This window comes from Mus pahari, chromosome 2 (genome assembly GCF_900095145.1).
Source record: "Mus pahari chromosome 2, PAHARI_EIJ_v1.1, whole genome shotgun sequence".
Taxonomy (NCBI): domain Eukaryota; kingdom Metazoa; phylum Chordata; class Mammalia; order Rodentia; family Muridae; genus Mus; species Mus pahari.
The window spans coordinates 100,981,306-101,000,110 of record NC_034591.1 but is presented as its reverse complement, the minus strand read 5'-3'; the positions used below and the strand labels follow the sequence as shown (position 1 = coordinate 101,000,110).

The following is an 18,805-nucleotide window of genomic DNA, read 5'->3' as shown; positions in this document are numbered from 1 at the left end:
ATTTTTTTAAAAATGTGCTTATGAATGATAACATTTAAAAGAAAACTTCCTTTAGAATCACCTAGGTAGCTTTTGGAGATTTAAAATTATAAGTAAAACTGTTAGAACTACCAAAACATGAACATACACTCCTACTAAAAACAAACCACTCATTTAGTTATAATATATTTCAATTATCTAGATGAGCTAGAGAAAATACATGGCCAACTGTATGTAAAAGGACAATGTCTAACACAGTCATAAAGTGTACTCATGTAATTTTGTTAGAAGTGGTTGAGTTGGAGAAAGACACCAGAAGGGCACACGTTATATTATGGTCATCATTAACCGTTTGTTTGCAAGGAGAGGATAAATTGTCGTTTCTGACATGCTCTTCAGAGGATAGCCACATGTCTATCTTTGTCCTGTATTACTTTTACTGCAGAGATTTTGAAAAGGTGCTATTTGCCACCAGGGTCTAGTCATTTCATCAAATAAATTGGTTCTCCCAGAAGAATAACCCTAAGTTTATAAATAAACATACTGTTCCCTGTGAAGCATGAGAGGTGTAAGATGAACAACTAGGGATCGTAGACCATCATAACAATATATAGTAATTTCTGTATAAGCTACTTAGCATATTCAAATGCTCCTATTTTAAATTTTTGATATCGCTAACACTGGAGATACCAACAGCTGATATTAGGTATTCAAAACTCCTGGAACTAGAATAGAGTCTGTGGCCAAGCACAAATATGACAAGAAACAACTGTGATATTCAGTTACAAAATTCATATCTATAATAAAGAATAAACTCAAATTCCTGCCTCATTAGTGAGCTACATATTGATCCTAACAATTTATAAACTGAACTATATAGAAAACTATATAGAAACATTCAAGTCTGAACAAACATGAAGATTTTTAAAAATATCATCTGAAAAATGTAACATGGTTTTCTTGATTACCACATTTAAAGTGTATAAAAAGTTAGTATCATTTATACAAGGAGCAACTACACAGTTCTACATTTGAAACACAGGTGTTTGTAAAGATGGTTAAATTACATATTTTGCTTCTATGACAGTCATTTTAAAGTTATGTATGTGGTATGTATGTATTTATGTATGAATGTATATGTGTGTGTGTGTATATATATATATATATATATATGTAAGTGTATGTATGTATGTAAGTATGTATGTATGTATGTATGTATGTATGTATGTATGTATGTATGTGCAGGAAGCGATGGAGGCCAGAGGAGGGCACTGAAACTTTGGAGCTGGAACTTCACGAAGTTGTGAGCCTCCCTGTGGGTGCGAGAAATTGAACTTGAGTTCTCCAAAAGAACAAGTATTCTTAACTGTGGAGTCATCTCTCCAGCACTTAAAGACTGTGGAAGTCTTTAAGAATTACAGTGTTTTCTTCACAGATATTATTTTAACAAAAGTGAGTATCTGTTCATTAGCTATAATGAAGGAAAGTTTCAATGTTGATGATCAATTTAGCCAGTAAGATGACAAATAAATGACATTATTAAGACCAGAGTTAAAGGGACAGTTTTGTTGGCTTGTTTTTGCTTTTAAGGAATGAAAACAGTCACATTCAGTTAAACAGCACAAAAAAAATTGTCCAGAAAGGCAATTAGTTAGTCCACAGTGATTCAGTTAGTCCACAGGGCTCCTACTTCCCGACCCCACCAATTCAGAATTTCCCAAAAAGGAATCCTATAAAAGCTAGACATGAGGTTAAAGGACCACACTGTAATGCACACATCCCAAGACATTTTAGGGTAAGATTTAACAGAGAAAATTAATTTGAGAGCTTCACCAGGTATTTCCCAGCATTCTTACTTAAAGTCAAAATCAAATGACACATAAATAGGATATGTATGGGGAGGATTAATGAAGGATAATGTAAGTTATTACTGAAGTATAAATGTGAAATTTCCCCTAAGCAATCTGTGATTAGAATTTACATTAATGAGAAACTAAAGAATTATACTTTAATGTAATCAGGCAGCCACATTTACTTTTAAAAGACTCAACATTTAAAGCAAATAACACCAGCACTTTTTTAGGGGAGGGAGGGTATAAATTTACTCAAAAAGTAATGCTAAATACTCTGGCCATATCCCACATTTTTTAAAATGATTATTTTATATATTATATATATGAATACACTATCACTGTCTTCAGACACACCAAAAGAGGGTATTGTATCCCATTACAGATGGTTGTGAGCCACCAAGGGGTTTCTGGGAATTGAACTCAGGACCCCTAGAAGAGCAGTCAGTGCTCTTAACTGCTGAGCCATCTCTCCAGCCCTCCCACATTTTTTATACATATATTTTCTCTCTGTAATACATGACAGAAAATAATTACATTGAAAGAAATTTTTTAAATCAAATTAAGAAGACGAGAAACTATAAACATATCAATATTGAGTTTTTAAAGGGAAGCAAAACCAATAAAAACAGAAAACTCACTGTTTCTGATAAAAACAAGTTTTTGCAGATTAAAAAAAAAATTACAAAACAGAATACACAAAAATGAATTTTGGGGGAAATCTGTTTCTTGTTACCAACAGAGCAAACTAAGTCTGTCTGTATGACCTTGTATGGCATTGTAATTTATTGAGCTTTCTGTGGACTTACACACATGACTATTACTGGTCCGAGGATAAATTTTTTTTTTTTTAAAAGTATGTGGTGACACACACAGCAACCTAGAAGCAGGGCTTATGAGTTACCATTGTATTTTAAGATGCTCATGATCATTTCAACAACCCAAAATAGTCTGATTTTATAAAAAAATAGTTAATGAGAAGAAATTTTATAAGACATTGTTTGCAAAGTATTAAATAATTGCTTTTCTATTTAAACATTTTCAAATTATTATTTTATACTTGTAAGATTTTAAAATATAGACTAATAAACAGTAAACACCACTGGTAAAACAAATACTTGAGTTGGTAGTTTGAAGAGACTCTGAAAAGCAAGCTTCATTAGTGGATACAAAGTAGTATTTTTTTTGGACAAATATTTCCATTCCATACTTTAAAACAGTCTAAATTGTACCAACTTAAAAAAATACAATGAACATTGTATTTTTATTTTAAGCAAATGTAATTTTAAAATTGAAAATATAAAACTCTATTAGCTATTTTGGAACAGAAAAATCTAGTAAAGAACATGTCATACTTATCACGAACTGAACTGCTCACGATAGTTTACAAAGCATAAAGAAGGAACATTTTTATACATGATTCTAATGGTTTATACATGCCGTTTCTCTTAGTCAATAAACACCTGAATGAGTATAATCTAGGCATCAACCAAAACAATCCCTAAGGCCAAACAGAACCCCAAAGTAAAAGGACAACAAGCTTACACATAAACAAAAGGAACAAGAAGGTAGGACCTTTCTGGACATAGTTACTATAAGATACAGAAATACTTAACACACAAAAATGAAGGAAACAACTTAATGCAACATACCTTTCTTTTCCTAGTTCTGGATCATTCTTCATTTGAACCTGCAATATAATTCACATTTTATTAGAAGTTATTCTAGTGGCTCTTTAGTCTTTAGCAAAATATAGGTAACAAAAGTAAAAAGAAGTAGGCTACCTCTTTTTTTAAAAAGTGAGTTTTCTACCTTAGGAAGAGCAATCTGCTCTTAACGGCTGAGCCATCTCTCCAGCCCTAGATTTCTTTTAAAGATGTATTTATATTACTTTTCTATTTATAGTCTACTATACAGCTATGTAAATTAAAAACATGTAAAATTTGATTTCTTATATAATACACTTTCTAAAAATATAATAAAACACAAATAATTTCTTTTCCTTCCTGAAAGCAATTATGGATCAAAAACAGCACCTGCTTCTACAGATAATCATAGTAGCTCTATCAAGTCTCTCTCTGGTTTTCTTTCTTATTACTTTCTGAGACAAGGTTTCTCTATGTAGCCCTGGCTATCCTGGAACTTGTTCTGTAGACCAGGCTGGCTTCTAATTCAGAGATCCACCTGCCTCTTATGCTATTTTTTTGTAGATTTTATGTATAGGAGTGTTTTGCCTGAATGTATGAGTCTGTACCATGCGTGTTTCTAGTGGCCATGGAGGTCAAATGTGGCACTGCACCCCCTGGAATTTGATTACAGATGGTTGTGAGCCACATGGATTCTAGATACCAAACCTGGGTCTTCTGTTGGAACAGCCAATGATCTTGACTGCTGACCCACTTTTTCCAGTCCAGCTTTTTGAATTTCTAAAATAACAAAAGCTGATTTGTTTTGTTTTGTTTTGTTTTTTTCGGTTTTTTTTCGAGACAGGGTTTCTCCGCATAGCCCTGGCTGTCCTGGAACTCACTCTGTAGACCAGGCTGGTCTCAAACTCAGAAATCCACCTACCTCTGCCTCCCGAGTGCTGGGATTAAAGGTGTGCGCCACCACGCCCGGCTTAAAAGTTGATTTTTTTAAAAAAAGAAATAAACCACTTACCGCCGAGTCAATCTTTGGAGATAAAGTGCAGGTCAACACATGGTCACCTATGTTTTGTGGATTTTGTTTCAGAAAATTGTACATTGACAGTGCAGATTCAGGACTTTCTAATTGAAGGATTACCTTTAGAAAAGATATTTTTTTAAAGTATGAATTTTAAAATTACAAGTAGAATTAGGATGTCATCTACTTTCAATGTACACCCAGAAGAACTGAAACCAGGGACCCAAACATTTATTTACTCACTTATATTTAAAGAAATATTAGGCACAACAGTTAAAAGAGATCTATCTACCAACTGATGAATGGATTTTAAAAACATAGACTAAGCACACAATAGAATGCTATTTAGCCTTAAAGAAGTTCTGATATATGCTACATCAATGAGCCTGGAACATATGCCAAGTGAAACAAACAATTGCAAAATAGTAAATACAATTAAAATTCTTTATGGCATCAAATGTTATTCTTATTTATAGAAACAGACATAAGGTGCCAATTGAATGGTCTGGGTGGATGGGTGGCATGTTAAAGAGTAATTGTTTAATGTACAAGAAGTCTCAGTTTGAGAAAATGGAAGTTATACAGTTATATGGTTGCAATAGCTGCACAATGCAAGTATGTTCAATGCAGCTGGACTGACACCAAAGGTTAAAATGGTAAATACATAATTTAAAATACATTAAAACTATTAGGCAAAAGCCCTTTTCTTTAAAACAGAGGACCAATGTGTGCTGGAGAGATGACTTGGGAATTACTGCTTTCCCAGAAGACCTGAGTCAGCTCCCAGTACCCACATTGAGTGGCTCAGAAGTTTTGGTAATCCCAGCTCTTGGGAATCTGATATCCTTTTCTATCCTCCTCTGGTACACATAGTGAGACACAGACACACACACACTTACAGCAATGCATACAAATCCACAAAAAAATAAAACACCCCCCCAACAAAACAAACAAACAAAACACAACTCCAAAACCCATACAACCGACCAAAACCGATAGAGGGCTAATGTGCAAAGTTTTCAAAGTTCAGACTGCTTATGTGGCACCTGTGCCCTGCCTTCCCGTGCAATACCATACCTTGTAGAGTACCAGACAGGCTCTACTTATCAGTTCAGAACATACCAAAAATAATCAGTAGCTGCGTGTTACTCAATAGGTTTATAAGACACTTATGGTCACCACTATACCATCACGTCACTTCCAATCACTTACTAAATTACAAAGTAGTTTTGATACAAAACATTGCCCTTTAAAATAAATCAGTGTTTAACTGTTAGAAAGAGGATTTTGAAAACTAAAACTGTGTAATGTGCCCTTCATTTAATGAGGGTAAAAAAGCTTTGCAATGTATGTAATATGTAACACCCCTAGTAAGACATGCTCCCTTAATCTCTCTGTGAATCTTACTTCTCCTTAAAGACTAAAGAGAGATCATCTATTTTGTTTTGTTTTGTTTTGTTTTGTTTTGTTTTGTTTTGTTTTGTGTTTTTGGTATTACATTCCAGAGGAAATTGTTCTGTTATACTTCTGCTTCATGGTTGAATCATGTTTATGGATGCGTCTACTCAAAAGCCAAGTTAGAAGCTGTAGATTGCAAGCATACAGGGTTTAAATACCTTGTTTTTGTTACTCATGAACATATAGCGATCCACTTTTCCAAACTGATGCCCCACACAAAGCACACACTGAAGTCCGTCTTCAGGTAAATTGTCAAGATGTACAAATCGGTTGTAAATTTTATCAATATTTGCCTGCATTTTGTTGGAGATTTTTGAGACAATGTAGAAAAAAGGGATAAGAATTAAACCATAAATCACTGATTAGCATTAATTTAACACTAGGTGATGTTTCTTCAAAGAATAAGAAAATGACTATATGGGATAAAGCAAGTGGTCTTCCCATCCCCAGTGTGCGGATTAAACCTAGAGCATCATTTTCCTAAAAAACGCCTTTATCATTGAGTCAACCTATAGAGAGAATCTCTTATAAACCTCAATTGTCAATTAAAAAAAGACAAGGGCCAATGAACTGAAGTAGGAATAGAGGTGGGACACTGGTAAGAAAATAGAGGATTCTGGGAAATAGTAAGAGATAAAAGGAGATTAAAAAGAGACGCAGAAAGATATGGACTGAGGTGACTGGCATAAACCAACAGGTAAATAAAAGAAGAAGGCTGAAACTCGAGAGAGGTAACTAATCAAGTGCTAGACATAGGATAGAACAGTTTAAATAGTTTAATAATAAGTTAAGGGCTGGTGAGATGGCTCAGTGGGTAAGAGCACCTGACTGCTCTTCCAAAGGTCCGGAGTTCAAATCCCAGCAACCACATGGTGGCTCATAACCATCCATAAGATCTGATGCCCTCTTCTGGAGTGTCTGAAGACAGCTACAGTGTACATAATAAATAAATAAATCTTTAAAAAAATAATAATAATAAGTTAAGAGCTAGTCAGGACATGAGCCAAAGCTTATGGCCTATGCATTTAGTAATAATGGGACCTGTATTTCCTCTATGCTCATAAAAAAATCCTCAAACATCATCTATATAGCTACTAATTAATAATGAGTTTCAGTGTATAAAAAATATGTTCATATCAAGGACTATGATACCCTTTCCATTTTTACCAAGAAGAACCATCTGATATCTCAGTCAACATTAATTCTTAAAAAGAAAAAAAAAAAAACAATCTTTCAAATAAACCAGTAAATAAAAGCATTTAAATGTGAAACTCACCTCTGGGTCACTTTCTTGAATCAAAGTTGTAAAGAGAGCTTCCTATAAAGTCAAACATTCAGAAGTAAAAGGTAAAAGCTCTATCTCATTCACAAGCTAATATGTAATCATGATGCTATACAAAGAGCTGCACAGATGTGCATTATCCAGTCTTTCATAAAGTCAGGTAGCAAAAGTCCTATTGCTTTAAAATATGGTTTTTAAACTTTTTCTCGTTGATACTATTGACATGTATAACAACCCTACTATGCTTACAAGTTAGGATGACTATCAGGAAAAGGTCCTAAATTTGCATTTCTCCCAGCTACTATGAGATTCTATCTCCTTTTAGGAGATACAGACACTGAAATGTTTTTACATAAGTCAAAGCTGAGTTTGAACAGATTAGAATTTCATGTTACTATCATGGCTTTGTGGTCAAAGTACCCAAAGGAAGCAAAACTTATAGTAGCATAAAGAGCAATTCTATAACTTTTGCAGCTTTAAGTGATTAAATTGTGCGGAATAGGGGACAAGCTTCATATGCTTACAATAGACTAAATTTGACAAATGAGGAAGAAAAATTAAAGACAATCACCAGTACTCTGTTTTGATTGTTGGTCAGAGTAGCAGTCAAGAACGATTTCTTTTATTTTTATTTTCTAAATAGGATTCTGTCTTAAAAGTGGGCTCAGTGGTCAGTAAAAAGAGAGGAGTCTTTTGTAGCTTAAAAACACTGTGACCACTCCCCAAATAAACTAGATAATAAAAATAATAAATTTGATCTTAGAAATTTAGTAAAATCTAGGAAAAATGATGGCTTAAGTCTTCTATTATTTACCTCATCTTTTAAGTCCACATCCTCAGGAGCCATACTTATGGAGAGCTGATTTCCATCCATGGATATTGGGAAGCAGGTGTAAAATTTTACCATAGAATCTGCAGATTTTTTGTTTATTTCTATATATGCCTTTAAGTATAAAAATTATAAAATGAAAAATTAATTCTTCCTTAGCATCAAATGACTATAATCTTATAAAGACAGCAACCGAAGGTATAGGAATAGCAAAGTCCACAGGCTATGACTAACTTAACAGTAAGTAACTTATTCAGTAAGTGAATTGAAATACAATATTAAAAAGAGAAGAAAAACACATTCCAAAACTGATGCTGAAAAAAAGGTTTGGTTTATTTATCTAGCTTTGTTTTGTTTTTTGAGACAGAGTTTCTCTAACAGCCAAACAGAGGTCCTCCCCTGCCTCATGAGTGCTGGAATTAAAGGTTTGTGCCACCATGCCCACCCTGTTTCTTTTTGATACAGGGTCTTATTCTGGACCTTGGGTACTGGAATTACCATCAGGAACTAATTCCAATGCAAAAAAAAAAAAAAAGTCTTATTTTTTGAATTTACAATAGTACGCAGCATAAGCAGACATTTTTGTTTTATTTGTTTGTTTTTTTTTTTTTAATTTTAAGACATTTAAATAATTCCTTAGCTTTAAATTACTTGTCGTTAGTGGTGTAATGGTATTTCCAGTTACTCTACTAACAATTTGCCCTTTATCCAGTGAGTCCACATAGTATTACCTGACCATTAGTGACTTAATGACCATTTGTTATCAATCAAATACAGCAACCTGTGTTCAAGGAACCTTTATTATATATCACAGCCACAAAGTATAATAATAGTGATGCTAACAATTATAAGTAGTAAGGAGAAGCCCTTAAAGATACTTCCTGTGGGTGAGAAAGCAAAAGTAATCAGTTTAACAGACTAAGAAAAACAAATGCGTGGGTCTGTATGAAAGCCTAACCACCACAGTTCAATTGTCCTCTGGCTTGCATGCACACACTATGACACATGCATGGTCACATATTACACACAAATAAATATAACTCAAAAACAAAAAGAAAAATAATCATACACTGAGTTTGGTAAGAAATTATGGTAAGAACAAATCCCAAATCTTTGAGATTATAAAATTGAAGAAAGGAATGTGTGCTGGCTTTGCATTAATCCCTTAAACTGATAAAATTGAAGGGTGGGAGATAGAAAAGATTCATTAACAAGAAAGAGATGTTAAATCTGTGTATGCATGAAATATGAAAAATACTGAATATCTAGGGTTCAGTATCTCTTGATTTCAAACACCCACAGGGGTCGTGAAATACAATTCTCATAGATAAGGGGAGATTGCTGGTAGCAAAGCCTGGTATTTTCCCATATAATTTTATTTTATTTCATTTTTTCAAGGCAGGCAGTCAGAAATCCACCTGCCTCTGCCTCCCAAGTACTGGGATTTCTGAGTTCAAGGCCAGCCTGGTCTACAGAGTGAGTTCCAGGACAACCAGGGCTATACAGAGAAACCGTTTTGAGAAAGAAAAAAGAAAAAAGAAAAAGAAAAAAAGAAAAAAAAAGGCCGGGCGGTGGTGGCGAACGCCCATATAATTTTATAAAATCCCCAAGTATTTAATAATTCTACTCAATACTAAACAAATCTGGGCAGATAATCTTGGTTTGATGGCTTAGATTTTTGGAAATATTAAATCTATACTTATTACATGTTTTGGTATTACAATGGAAACTTACCAATTTGAATTGTTTTTAAAAGCTTTATTATCATATGAAAAAAACCTTTAATGTTAAAGAATGAACTGCTTTCTATTTTTATCTTTCTTTAAACATTACAAATAACTTGTATTTAAAAATAAGCTTTATGGGATTAGAGAGATGGCTCAATGGTTAAGAGTACAGTCTGCTCTTATAGAAGATCCAGTTTTGATTCCCAACATCCACACAATGCTCACAGCCTCCTTTAACTCCTGTTCCAGAGAATCTGATGCATTCTGCTGACCTCCAAAAGGAACAGGCACGCATGTGACAAACAACCATACATAAAAGCAAAACATTCATACAATAACAATAAAGACAAAACTATAAAAAGAAAGCTATACTCCATATCTCATGCTTCACCTTAAAGTGTGTACAGTAGTCTACTTAGAGCTATGTAACCATTGTACTTAATTTAAAACTGCACATAACTCACCTGTATTCTCCATTGTTCTATAAGCACACTAGCTGATGGTCCTGATCCATGTATCCCACTACTCTTAAAAATTGAGTGGCTGCCAACTTAGCTGGTCCTAAGACTTCCACCGCCCAAAGAGTAATACTTTTAGTTTTACATTCTTTCCAGAAATCTCCCCTCCTATAAGGTTATTACAGCACTTCACACAGTTGTTTATTAACAAGAAATTTTGCTGAGCTGTTTTTAAAACCATAGTTTTATTTTATCTATGTGTACGTATGTGTACTTGTATGAGTTTATGTGCATCACATGAATACAAGAAACCATATCCTTTAGAGAGGATATTGGATCTTTTAGAAGTAGACAGGTAGTTCTGGGTTGCCAAGTGAAAGTTAAGAACTGAATCTAAGTCCTTCTTTTGTAAGAACAGCCAAGTAATCTTAAAACTGAGCTGACTTTCCAGACCTTTATTAATATTTTTTAATCTTTTCATTGTCCTAACACTGATATTTAATAGGCATTAGAGTTTCTAGACTCATATTGTCAATAAACCATACGCACATAAAATAAAAATAGCCCTTCTGTGTGTATGGTGTGTGTGTGTGCGTGTTTGTGTGTGTGTGTCTTGCATGCGTGTTTGGCTGTGCAACACACATGCCCTTGGAGATCAGAAGAGGGCATGGGATCAATCTACTAGGACTATAGTTATAGGCTGTAGTGAGCTGTCTTATAGATGCTAGGTATCAAACCTGGGTCCTCTGGAAGAACAGCTAGTACACTTAATTGCTAAATCATCACCCGAGCTTCCCAAATAAATAAATCGTAAAAACAAAAAGCAACACAAACAAGCAAACCAAAACCAATTTATACTTAATTAAGACAATGCTGGAATAGTGTGTTTTTCATTTTAAAAATCCTATAGTTAGGCTAGGGATACAGCTCAGCAGTAAAGCATGTATGTGACCCTAAGTTTAGTTATCAACACCCCATATCCAACCCTGACAGAGATAGGAGAGAAGAGTGGAGGGAGAGAGGGGGACTGAGACTGACTGATTATAAAGCCAGGCTGGGATAAAGGGATCATGAGTTAAAGCCAGCCCAAGTAAAACTGTTTCAAAACAAAATAACATATAAAAAAGGTTTTTTTTTTAAAAACTCACTAGCTTAAAAAAAACAGATTAATTTAGAGATGCTCCCTATAATCTTTAGCATTTTTTAAAATTTTAATGTTATCAAAATGTCCTTATAATATAAAGTTACCATAAATTCTTACCTTTTTATGAGATGATAAAACCAAAATATCCTTCAAAGCACCAAATGGTTTTGCTAAGTTGTAAATTTCTTCTGTAGAATATCCTTTGTTAGGCAAATTAGAAATAAATACTACGCTCGTTTCCTCCGAGTCCTACAAAACAAATTAAGAAAGTGATTGATATTTACTTTGCATTAACTACTACAGGAAATGCCAAATAAATCAGGAAATTGATGGGATCTAAAATTAAATGCCTTTTGTGGTGGTTTGAATGAGAGAGGCCCCCATAAGGTTTATACATTTAAATGTTTGATCTCCAGTTAGAAATGTTTCAGAAGGATTAGGAGGTGTGACCCTGTAGGAAGGTTAACTCCAGTTCCAGTCCCACTCTCTCTGCTTCCTGCTGTGGTGGTGGTGATGGAGGGGGTGGGGGAAGGGTGCATGCCTGCCAACTGCTATCCTTCCCAACCCTGATGAAAACAGACTAACCCTCTGAAACTGTAAGCAAGCCCTCAGTTAAATACTTTCTTTGGTAAGTTGATTTGGTCATAGTGTCTCAGTCACAGGAATAGAATTTGCAAATTTACAATTTTCAACTACATAGAGTAACTACAGTCATACCATCTCTCATCAAGTTCAGGTCATCAGCCTCCTCTAGGCTTACTGTTTTCAAACATAAGGTCAGACCCTCCTATCTCTGACTACAGCTCCTTCCGTCATGTATGCCATGCCTTATATGCCATATGCAGATCTAACATCCACGCCAGTGACTTCTCATCTTCCTGAACCACAAGCTCTCTTAGGCTGCGTCTTTAAGTTCACTTATTCCCTTTAAGATCTTTACACCAACAAGTAAGTACTTTTCTGGTTTACTTTATTCCAGATCTACATATTCTCTAATTTGGTTTTCTCATTATGCTAGCTTTCCCTTTTGTAGATACTGGGAAAATTCCAGAGCCTCTATGGTAAACTTGGCATATTTTGACTGTACGGGGTGGAAAAGAAAGAAGAAAGCGAGAGAGACAGAGAGAGAGAAAAGAAAAGAAAAGAAAAGAAAAGAAAAGAAAAGAAAAGAAAAGAAAAGAAAAGAAAAGAAAAGAAGAGAAAGAAAGAAGAGACAAAGAGAAGAAAAGAAAGAAAAAAGAGAGAGAGAGAAAGAAGGAAGGAAGGAAGGAAGGAAGATGAAGAAGACATGCAAAGAGTCAGAAGTAAACAAATGCTTAACAACTGGCCTCTCATGCTTATTTATACATGGCTCCTTCTAAACAGCTTTATGGAAATGCTGTACTACACTGACCCCATTACACAAGTGCTTAAAAATACTTTTCTTAAAGCAAGACATACTATTCACTGATTTCTTACTCAGTGGATTATTAAAAGAAATGAATTTGGGTACTGCATATGATCAACCTCAAATTCTAACCAATAAAATCTAGATGAATTTTTAACATACTCTTAGAACATAAGAAAATAAAATGAAATTTATGTCCTTCAAAAAAATAAGAAGAGTTACTGGTTTCCCTCAAAAAAGAAAAAAAAACAATACAAACAATAAGCCTTGGTATTCAAAATATTAACATATCATATTTTAAGGCTAGGAAAAAAATGAAATTTCAAAAAGGATTATTAGAAACTAGCTCAGTTAGTGAAGTACTTGCAAAAGCATGTACAAAACCTTGGGTTTTATCACTATCAATGAATAAACTGGGTGTGGTAACAGACCCTAGTAATATCCAAACTAAAAAAAAAGTTGAAGCAGGAAATGAAAGTTCAAGGTCAGTCCTTGCAATACAGCATGTTCAAATTCAGTCTGGGATACAAAGAAAGCCCGTCTCAAACAAAAATCACCTAATGAAACAAAACAAAACAAATTTCCAATGCGTACAGGTTCTAATTTTTTCAGTTCCAGAAAGTTGTTATCTATTCTGAGCCAATTTGGCCTTAACATGCTCTTGTAGGAGAGTAATCTTCATAAACTAACACATTTATTCAAAGCTTTTAAACCAACTCCATATCTAAAGAGTTGAAAATGACTAAGAATTTTTGCCATACCAAAAAGTGAATACAGTTGCTCAAAGATTTCTATGTAAATAAAATACAAAAACTGACCTTGCTCACTGGTTCCTTTTCTGTGGCTTCCAAAGTACCTTAATTACAAAAAAACAATGAAAACACAATTTTTAAAAATTCGTGCAATCTTCAAGGTTCTTCTTTATTCCATAATAAAGTAAGTAAGTTATCTGGATATATATATAATTGACAAATGGCTAAGAAACAGTTGGATGGAAGTATAAAAGGAACACCAAATTTGCCCTCTTTTATTGAAAATTTTTTCTTTTCTCATACAATGTATCCTGATTAGTTTCCCCTACCCCTACCCCTTCCAGCTGCTCCCCACATCCTCTCCACATCCAGATTCACCCCCTTTCTGTCACTCATTAGAAAACAACAAGCTTCTAAGAGATAACAACAAAATGTTAACAAAATAAAATATAGTAAGATAAAAATATTACATCCAAATTTGGACAAGGCAAGGAGAACAAAAAGAATACAAGAAAAGACACAAGAAATAGTCTATTAATTCACACACTCAGAAGTCCATAAAGGCCGGGCAGTGGTGGTGCACAGCTTTAATTCCAGCACTGGGAAGACAGAGGCGGGCGGATTTCTGAGTTAGAGGCCAGCCTGGTGTACAGAGTGAGTTTCAGGACAGCCAGGGCTACACAGAGAAACCCTGTCAGAGGGAGGGAGGGAGGAAAGAAGGAAGAGAAGAAGAAGAGAAGAAATCCCATAAAAACAAGAAACTGAAGATCACAATGTATGCTCAGAGGACAATGATGCAGCCATGTGCTTTCTGCTTCCATCTGAGTTCATATAAGCTTTGGCTCAGTTGAGTTTAGAGAGCCTTGATTTCCCATGACACCAGCTTTTAAATACATTGTAGTGACAACTTTGGAATTTTGGTTTCTTTAAACACAGTACACCCACAAACACACAGAGAAACACTGTAAGAATATGTTTTCATTTTAATCCCAGCTGTGGGATATGGGGCTGCTTCAGACTGTCCACAGCAGCTGACTCTGATTTGCCTCATGCTATAGCAGGGACAGGATTTTGCCAGCTGTAGTTAATTTCTGCTACTGTATGATGTTTAAAATTCTGGGGACTTTTTAGATGGTATATAAATGCTAGGGTGGGTGCCAACAGGCAGGGTGGATTGGTGGCTGGTAGTTGTTTGAGGTTTGTTAAGCTGTCATGCTCAAAAAAGAAATGAAGAAACTGAATATCCTGACAGCAAAGATGAGAAGATCAAACTTACCTAAAGAAACTTGACACCCCTAAGTTACCAGGAAGTAGTCTAAGGACAACTTGAATGCCTTTCCGACCTGACTTTATTCAGGGATCTTTCCTTTTCTTTCTATATGTTTTTCTCTCTTATCTAGTATTAGGGGTTGAAAGGGTGAAAAAAAGAGTGGAGAAGGGTGGAAGAAAGAAGAACCCACAAGGTAGCACTAGCTACAATACATCTTGGATATTCCTAATGGAGAGTAAATCTTCATAATGATACAGTGACAAGAGCTTAAACTGAATCCTAATATATTTAATTTGATTTAGGATTTTACCCCAGTACTAGAAAAATCAACATATATACAAACATACGCGTGTATCTCTTTTCTTAAAAGTACTTTCTTTCAATTTTAAATATAAAGTACAAAATAAAATTTCTAATAGCCTACCTGAAGTACCTTCTTCAGCACTCTTTCCAGTGGCTTTGTCTTCTGAACTAGCCTTGATTTCAGAGCTTGCTGCACAAAACAGAATACTTTAATTTTCAAGAAAACACTAATACAATTAAACTAATAAATCTGAACTGGAATCTAAGCTAGTAATTTAATCACTTCAGGTTCTCTCATGCTAATAAAACCTCTTTGAAAAATAAAATAATCCCTTTGGGGCTGTGTGGTTCTGTGTGTGCAAACATGTGTTTCACATGTGTGTCATACATATGAAAGTCAAAGGTCAACACCCAATGTCTACCTCCATTGCTCTCAAACCTTAGTTTTTTGAGATAGTATCCTAGAAAGGGATATTCAGTGAAGCTGGATGGCTAATGACCTCCAGGATTGGCCTGTGTTGTCTGTCCCCACCCCACTCCAGCACTGGGATTACAGGTGTGTGCTATGCCTGGCTTTTATGTGGGTTGCTGGGAGCCAAATACAGGTTTGAAAACCTTGCATACTCAACATTTTAATAACTGAGCCATCTCCCAGGCCTTTCTTTAGGAATTTTAAAGAAAAATTTCAAAATATATTTTGAATATAAACCAAGAGAATCCAAAAAAAATAACCACTGAGTGATAGCACATGGTTACCTGGTACAGTCACGGGCTTATTGGAGTCTTTGTTTTTGATATTCCCAGACTTTTTAGCTTCTAGAGACTTCTTTCCAGATTTTGCTTTTAAAAGTAGAATTACACCATTACTCTAAGATTAAGAGCCTACTCATTTTGCATATTTCATATTAATATATCAGAAATAAATAGCTCGACCTTATCTGAAAAGCAATTTATTACATATTTATGTTTAAATTTTTTAAGTAATATTAAAAGCAAATTTAAGTTGAAACATTCCCCGCCCCCCGGGTCTTAAATTGGTCCCAAGTTTAATTCTCATGTGAAATATAGAATTAAAAGTATATATTTTGAAATGTCAGCAAAGTTCTTGATACTATTAATAGGACCATGCTAATGTAAATGTACAACATTTATGTTAAAAAGTGTTTTCTCTATCTGGGAAAGTAATCTGTTTTAAAGTAACAAGCATCAAATGAACTGTTTAAGTCCGTGGAAGGGAATGTGAAATAACAGTTACAACAAGAGCAAAAGAGGGAAGATTGAACCATTTAAAGGGGACAATGACAGAGAAACCTATCAACATATTACTGTCAGACCATATAGTTATATACTTGCATATATAGTGTATAACCATAATATATATTGGTACAGAAGACATAGAATATAGTACCAACAAATAAAAATTCTATATTGTAAATTTTAAATACTGAAGACTCTACTAAATTTTTCAGTGTTATCAGATACTAGAAATTACTGTATGAATTCTAAACTTGCTTTCAATAATGTATTCTTTAAATTCATAAAATTTAATAAGCCTCTCTCCCTCAGTTGTCTTACCTGTTTTGATAGAAGCTTTACCTTTCGCAGCTACCGTAACCACAGATTTTACAGAACCCGCTGATTTCCCTAAATCACAAAAGCTATAGTCAAAACTGTTTTTACTTGATACAAAACTAGTATCAATCTCCAAAGAACCTCATTAAAAAAACAATATAAGAATAACAATATTTTATTCAAAATATAAAATGGTACCATATTTTGGGACATCTAGCTATGATAATTTCTTTAGAAGAGGGGTATTGGTTACTAAAAAGTATGATTTAAGTTAAATATCTCTCTGAAAGCATGAACAAACTAAAAAGCTAAAATACAATGGGTGAGGACACAACGCACTCTCCTGTGTTCACTGGTTCCAAAAGCAATTATACAAAGGCTCTCAATGTATGATTCTCTAGATCACAGCTCATGAAATGCATTTAAAAACATATGAAGGTCACAAAAAGACTGTCCATATAACTGTTATTTTTTACTGTGCCCAATTTACAAATTAAAACTCATAGCCAGGTGTGGCACACCCCTTTAATCCCAATACTCAACAGGCCAGAGACGTGCTGATCTCTTGAGTTGGAGGCCACGCTGGTCTACTTAGGAGTTCCAAGCTACTTAGGGATACACAGTAAAACCCTGTCTCAAATTCTTAATTACAAGTGTATATGCACATATATATATATATACATATATGAATATATGCAAATATAAAATATGTATTTACATATTTATATGTAAATAGACATATATGAACATATGTACATATAAAAATATATTAGTTAATACTGAAGCATATACATATTTGGACTTTTTCAATATCAGATATTTACTGTATGTTTTGGAGTGTAGAATGCATCCCTGTCCATAATTGATTAAGTATGCACCAACCCTAAGAGTTTGGCACTTAACTAGTCAATTATTAGCAATTTACAAGTTTGCTATTCTGAATAAACTGAACCTCAGTAAGTCAGTTAAGAGATTTCCTTATGTATACCTGTTATTATCATGGACAAGTCACTTTACCACTTAGATGAGGACACTAGAAATTTAAGAAAATAATGCCTACCTAGCATTTATCCCCAGCAATTAATGGATGGCTAGCACCTTTAGTTCCCAGCCTAGTGATCTCCATTTGTGACTACCATAAACTTTAAATAAAATTGTTTGTTAAATAAATGAAATTTCAAAAAGTTTCCTAAAACTTTATGACTATCTCAGAAGACTGCCTTAGACTACAAGAAAATGCCAAATCTGCCAGTTACAATGGCAGTTCCCTTTTTAACACAAAGAACACAATTTAATACACTACTCTTTATCCTGAATATCGCTAATATAACCCGTATTTAGCAGAAATAGGAAAGAAAGGAGAACAGTGGAATACACCCGGGTAAAGTGAAAGAAACTGCAATTGTTACTTAAAAACCCACTACAGTAAGCCAGGCATGGTGGTACACACCTGTAATTCTAGCACTCAGGAGGTTAAAGCAGAAAGATCAGGATTTAAAAATAACCTTGACTAAATGGCCAGTTCAGAACCCATTTGGGATACATGGGATTCAGTTTCAAACAAAAAAACAACAACAAAAAGAACTATAGCTTATAAAAATTGTATGTGCATTATCTGAATAACTATATAAAATAAACATAAGTCATGAATGAAAGAGGAAGGAAAAAAATATGATATTCATTCCCAGAAATGTTTCTCCAGTTATTTATCTTTGAGAATATTAGAGCACTCTGTATTAAATCTCATTCTGACAACCAAATGACTATAATTCTCAAGTATTAATATATATATTTAATACATACTTTATCTCATGAATACATGCCTATGTAATTCTTCAGCAATTTAGTAACTAAAATCCTAATAAAACTAAACCAACAGGACATGTAGTATAGTTCAATAGTCGAGGCACCTGCCTAGAACACACAAAGTTGTGCATTCAATCCCCAGCATTAAAATAAACAAATGGGGAATATAAAACCAACATACCTGCAGATTTGTTCACCTTGACCGTAGATGACTTTATTTGTCCAGATTTGGCTAAAATAATGAAGAAAAATATATTTCTATAACACATTACAGATAACATTCAGATTTAGGAAAGAGCTAGTTTTCAAAGAGCAATGCAACCTCCA

At 34.2% G+C, this 18,805-nt stretch overlaps 1 protein-coding gene across 13 annotated transcripts in view; it reads right to left on the bottom strand.

Moving 5' to 3' along the window:
- Znf638 (zinc finger protein 638) overlaps positions 1-18,805 on the bottom strand; it is a 71,577-nt gene that overhangs the window by 11,511 nt on the left and 41,261 nt on the right. For 7 of the 13 annotated variants that reach the window (XM_021188629.1, XM_029535547.1, XM_029535542.1 and 4 more), the window contains exons 11-21: positions 18,660-18,710; positions 16,676-16,744; positions 15,857-15,940; positions 15,222-15,290; positions 13,594-13,631; positions 11,506-11,637; positions 8,045-8,173; positions 7,225-7,266; positions 6,107-6,241; positions 4,488-4,610; positions 3,482-3,519 (exon numbers count right to left, since the gene is read on the bottom strand). In XM_021188629.1, the coding sequence (XP_021044288.1) occupies positions 3,482-3,519; positions 4,488-4,610; positions 6,107-6,241; positions 7,225-7,266; positions 8,045-8,173; positions 11,506-11,637; positions 13,594-13,631; positions 15,222-15,290; positions 15,857-15,940; positions 16,676-16,744; positions 18,660-18,710 (910 nt within the window). The remainder of the gene's footprint in view (positions 1-3,481; positions 3,520-4,487; positions 4,611-6,106; positions 6,242-7,224; positions 7,267-8,044; positions 8,174-11,505; positions 11,638-13,593; positions 13,632-15,221; positions 15,291-15,856; positions 15,941-16,675; positions 16,745-18,659; positions 18,711-18,805) is intronic. The other 6 variants (XM_029535550.1, XM_029535552.1, XM_029535551.1 and 3 more) reach the window with 2 other exon arrangements.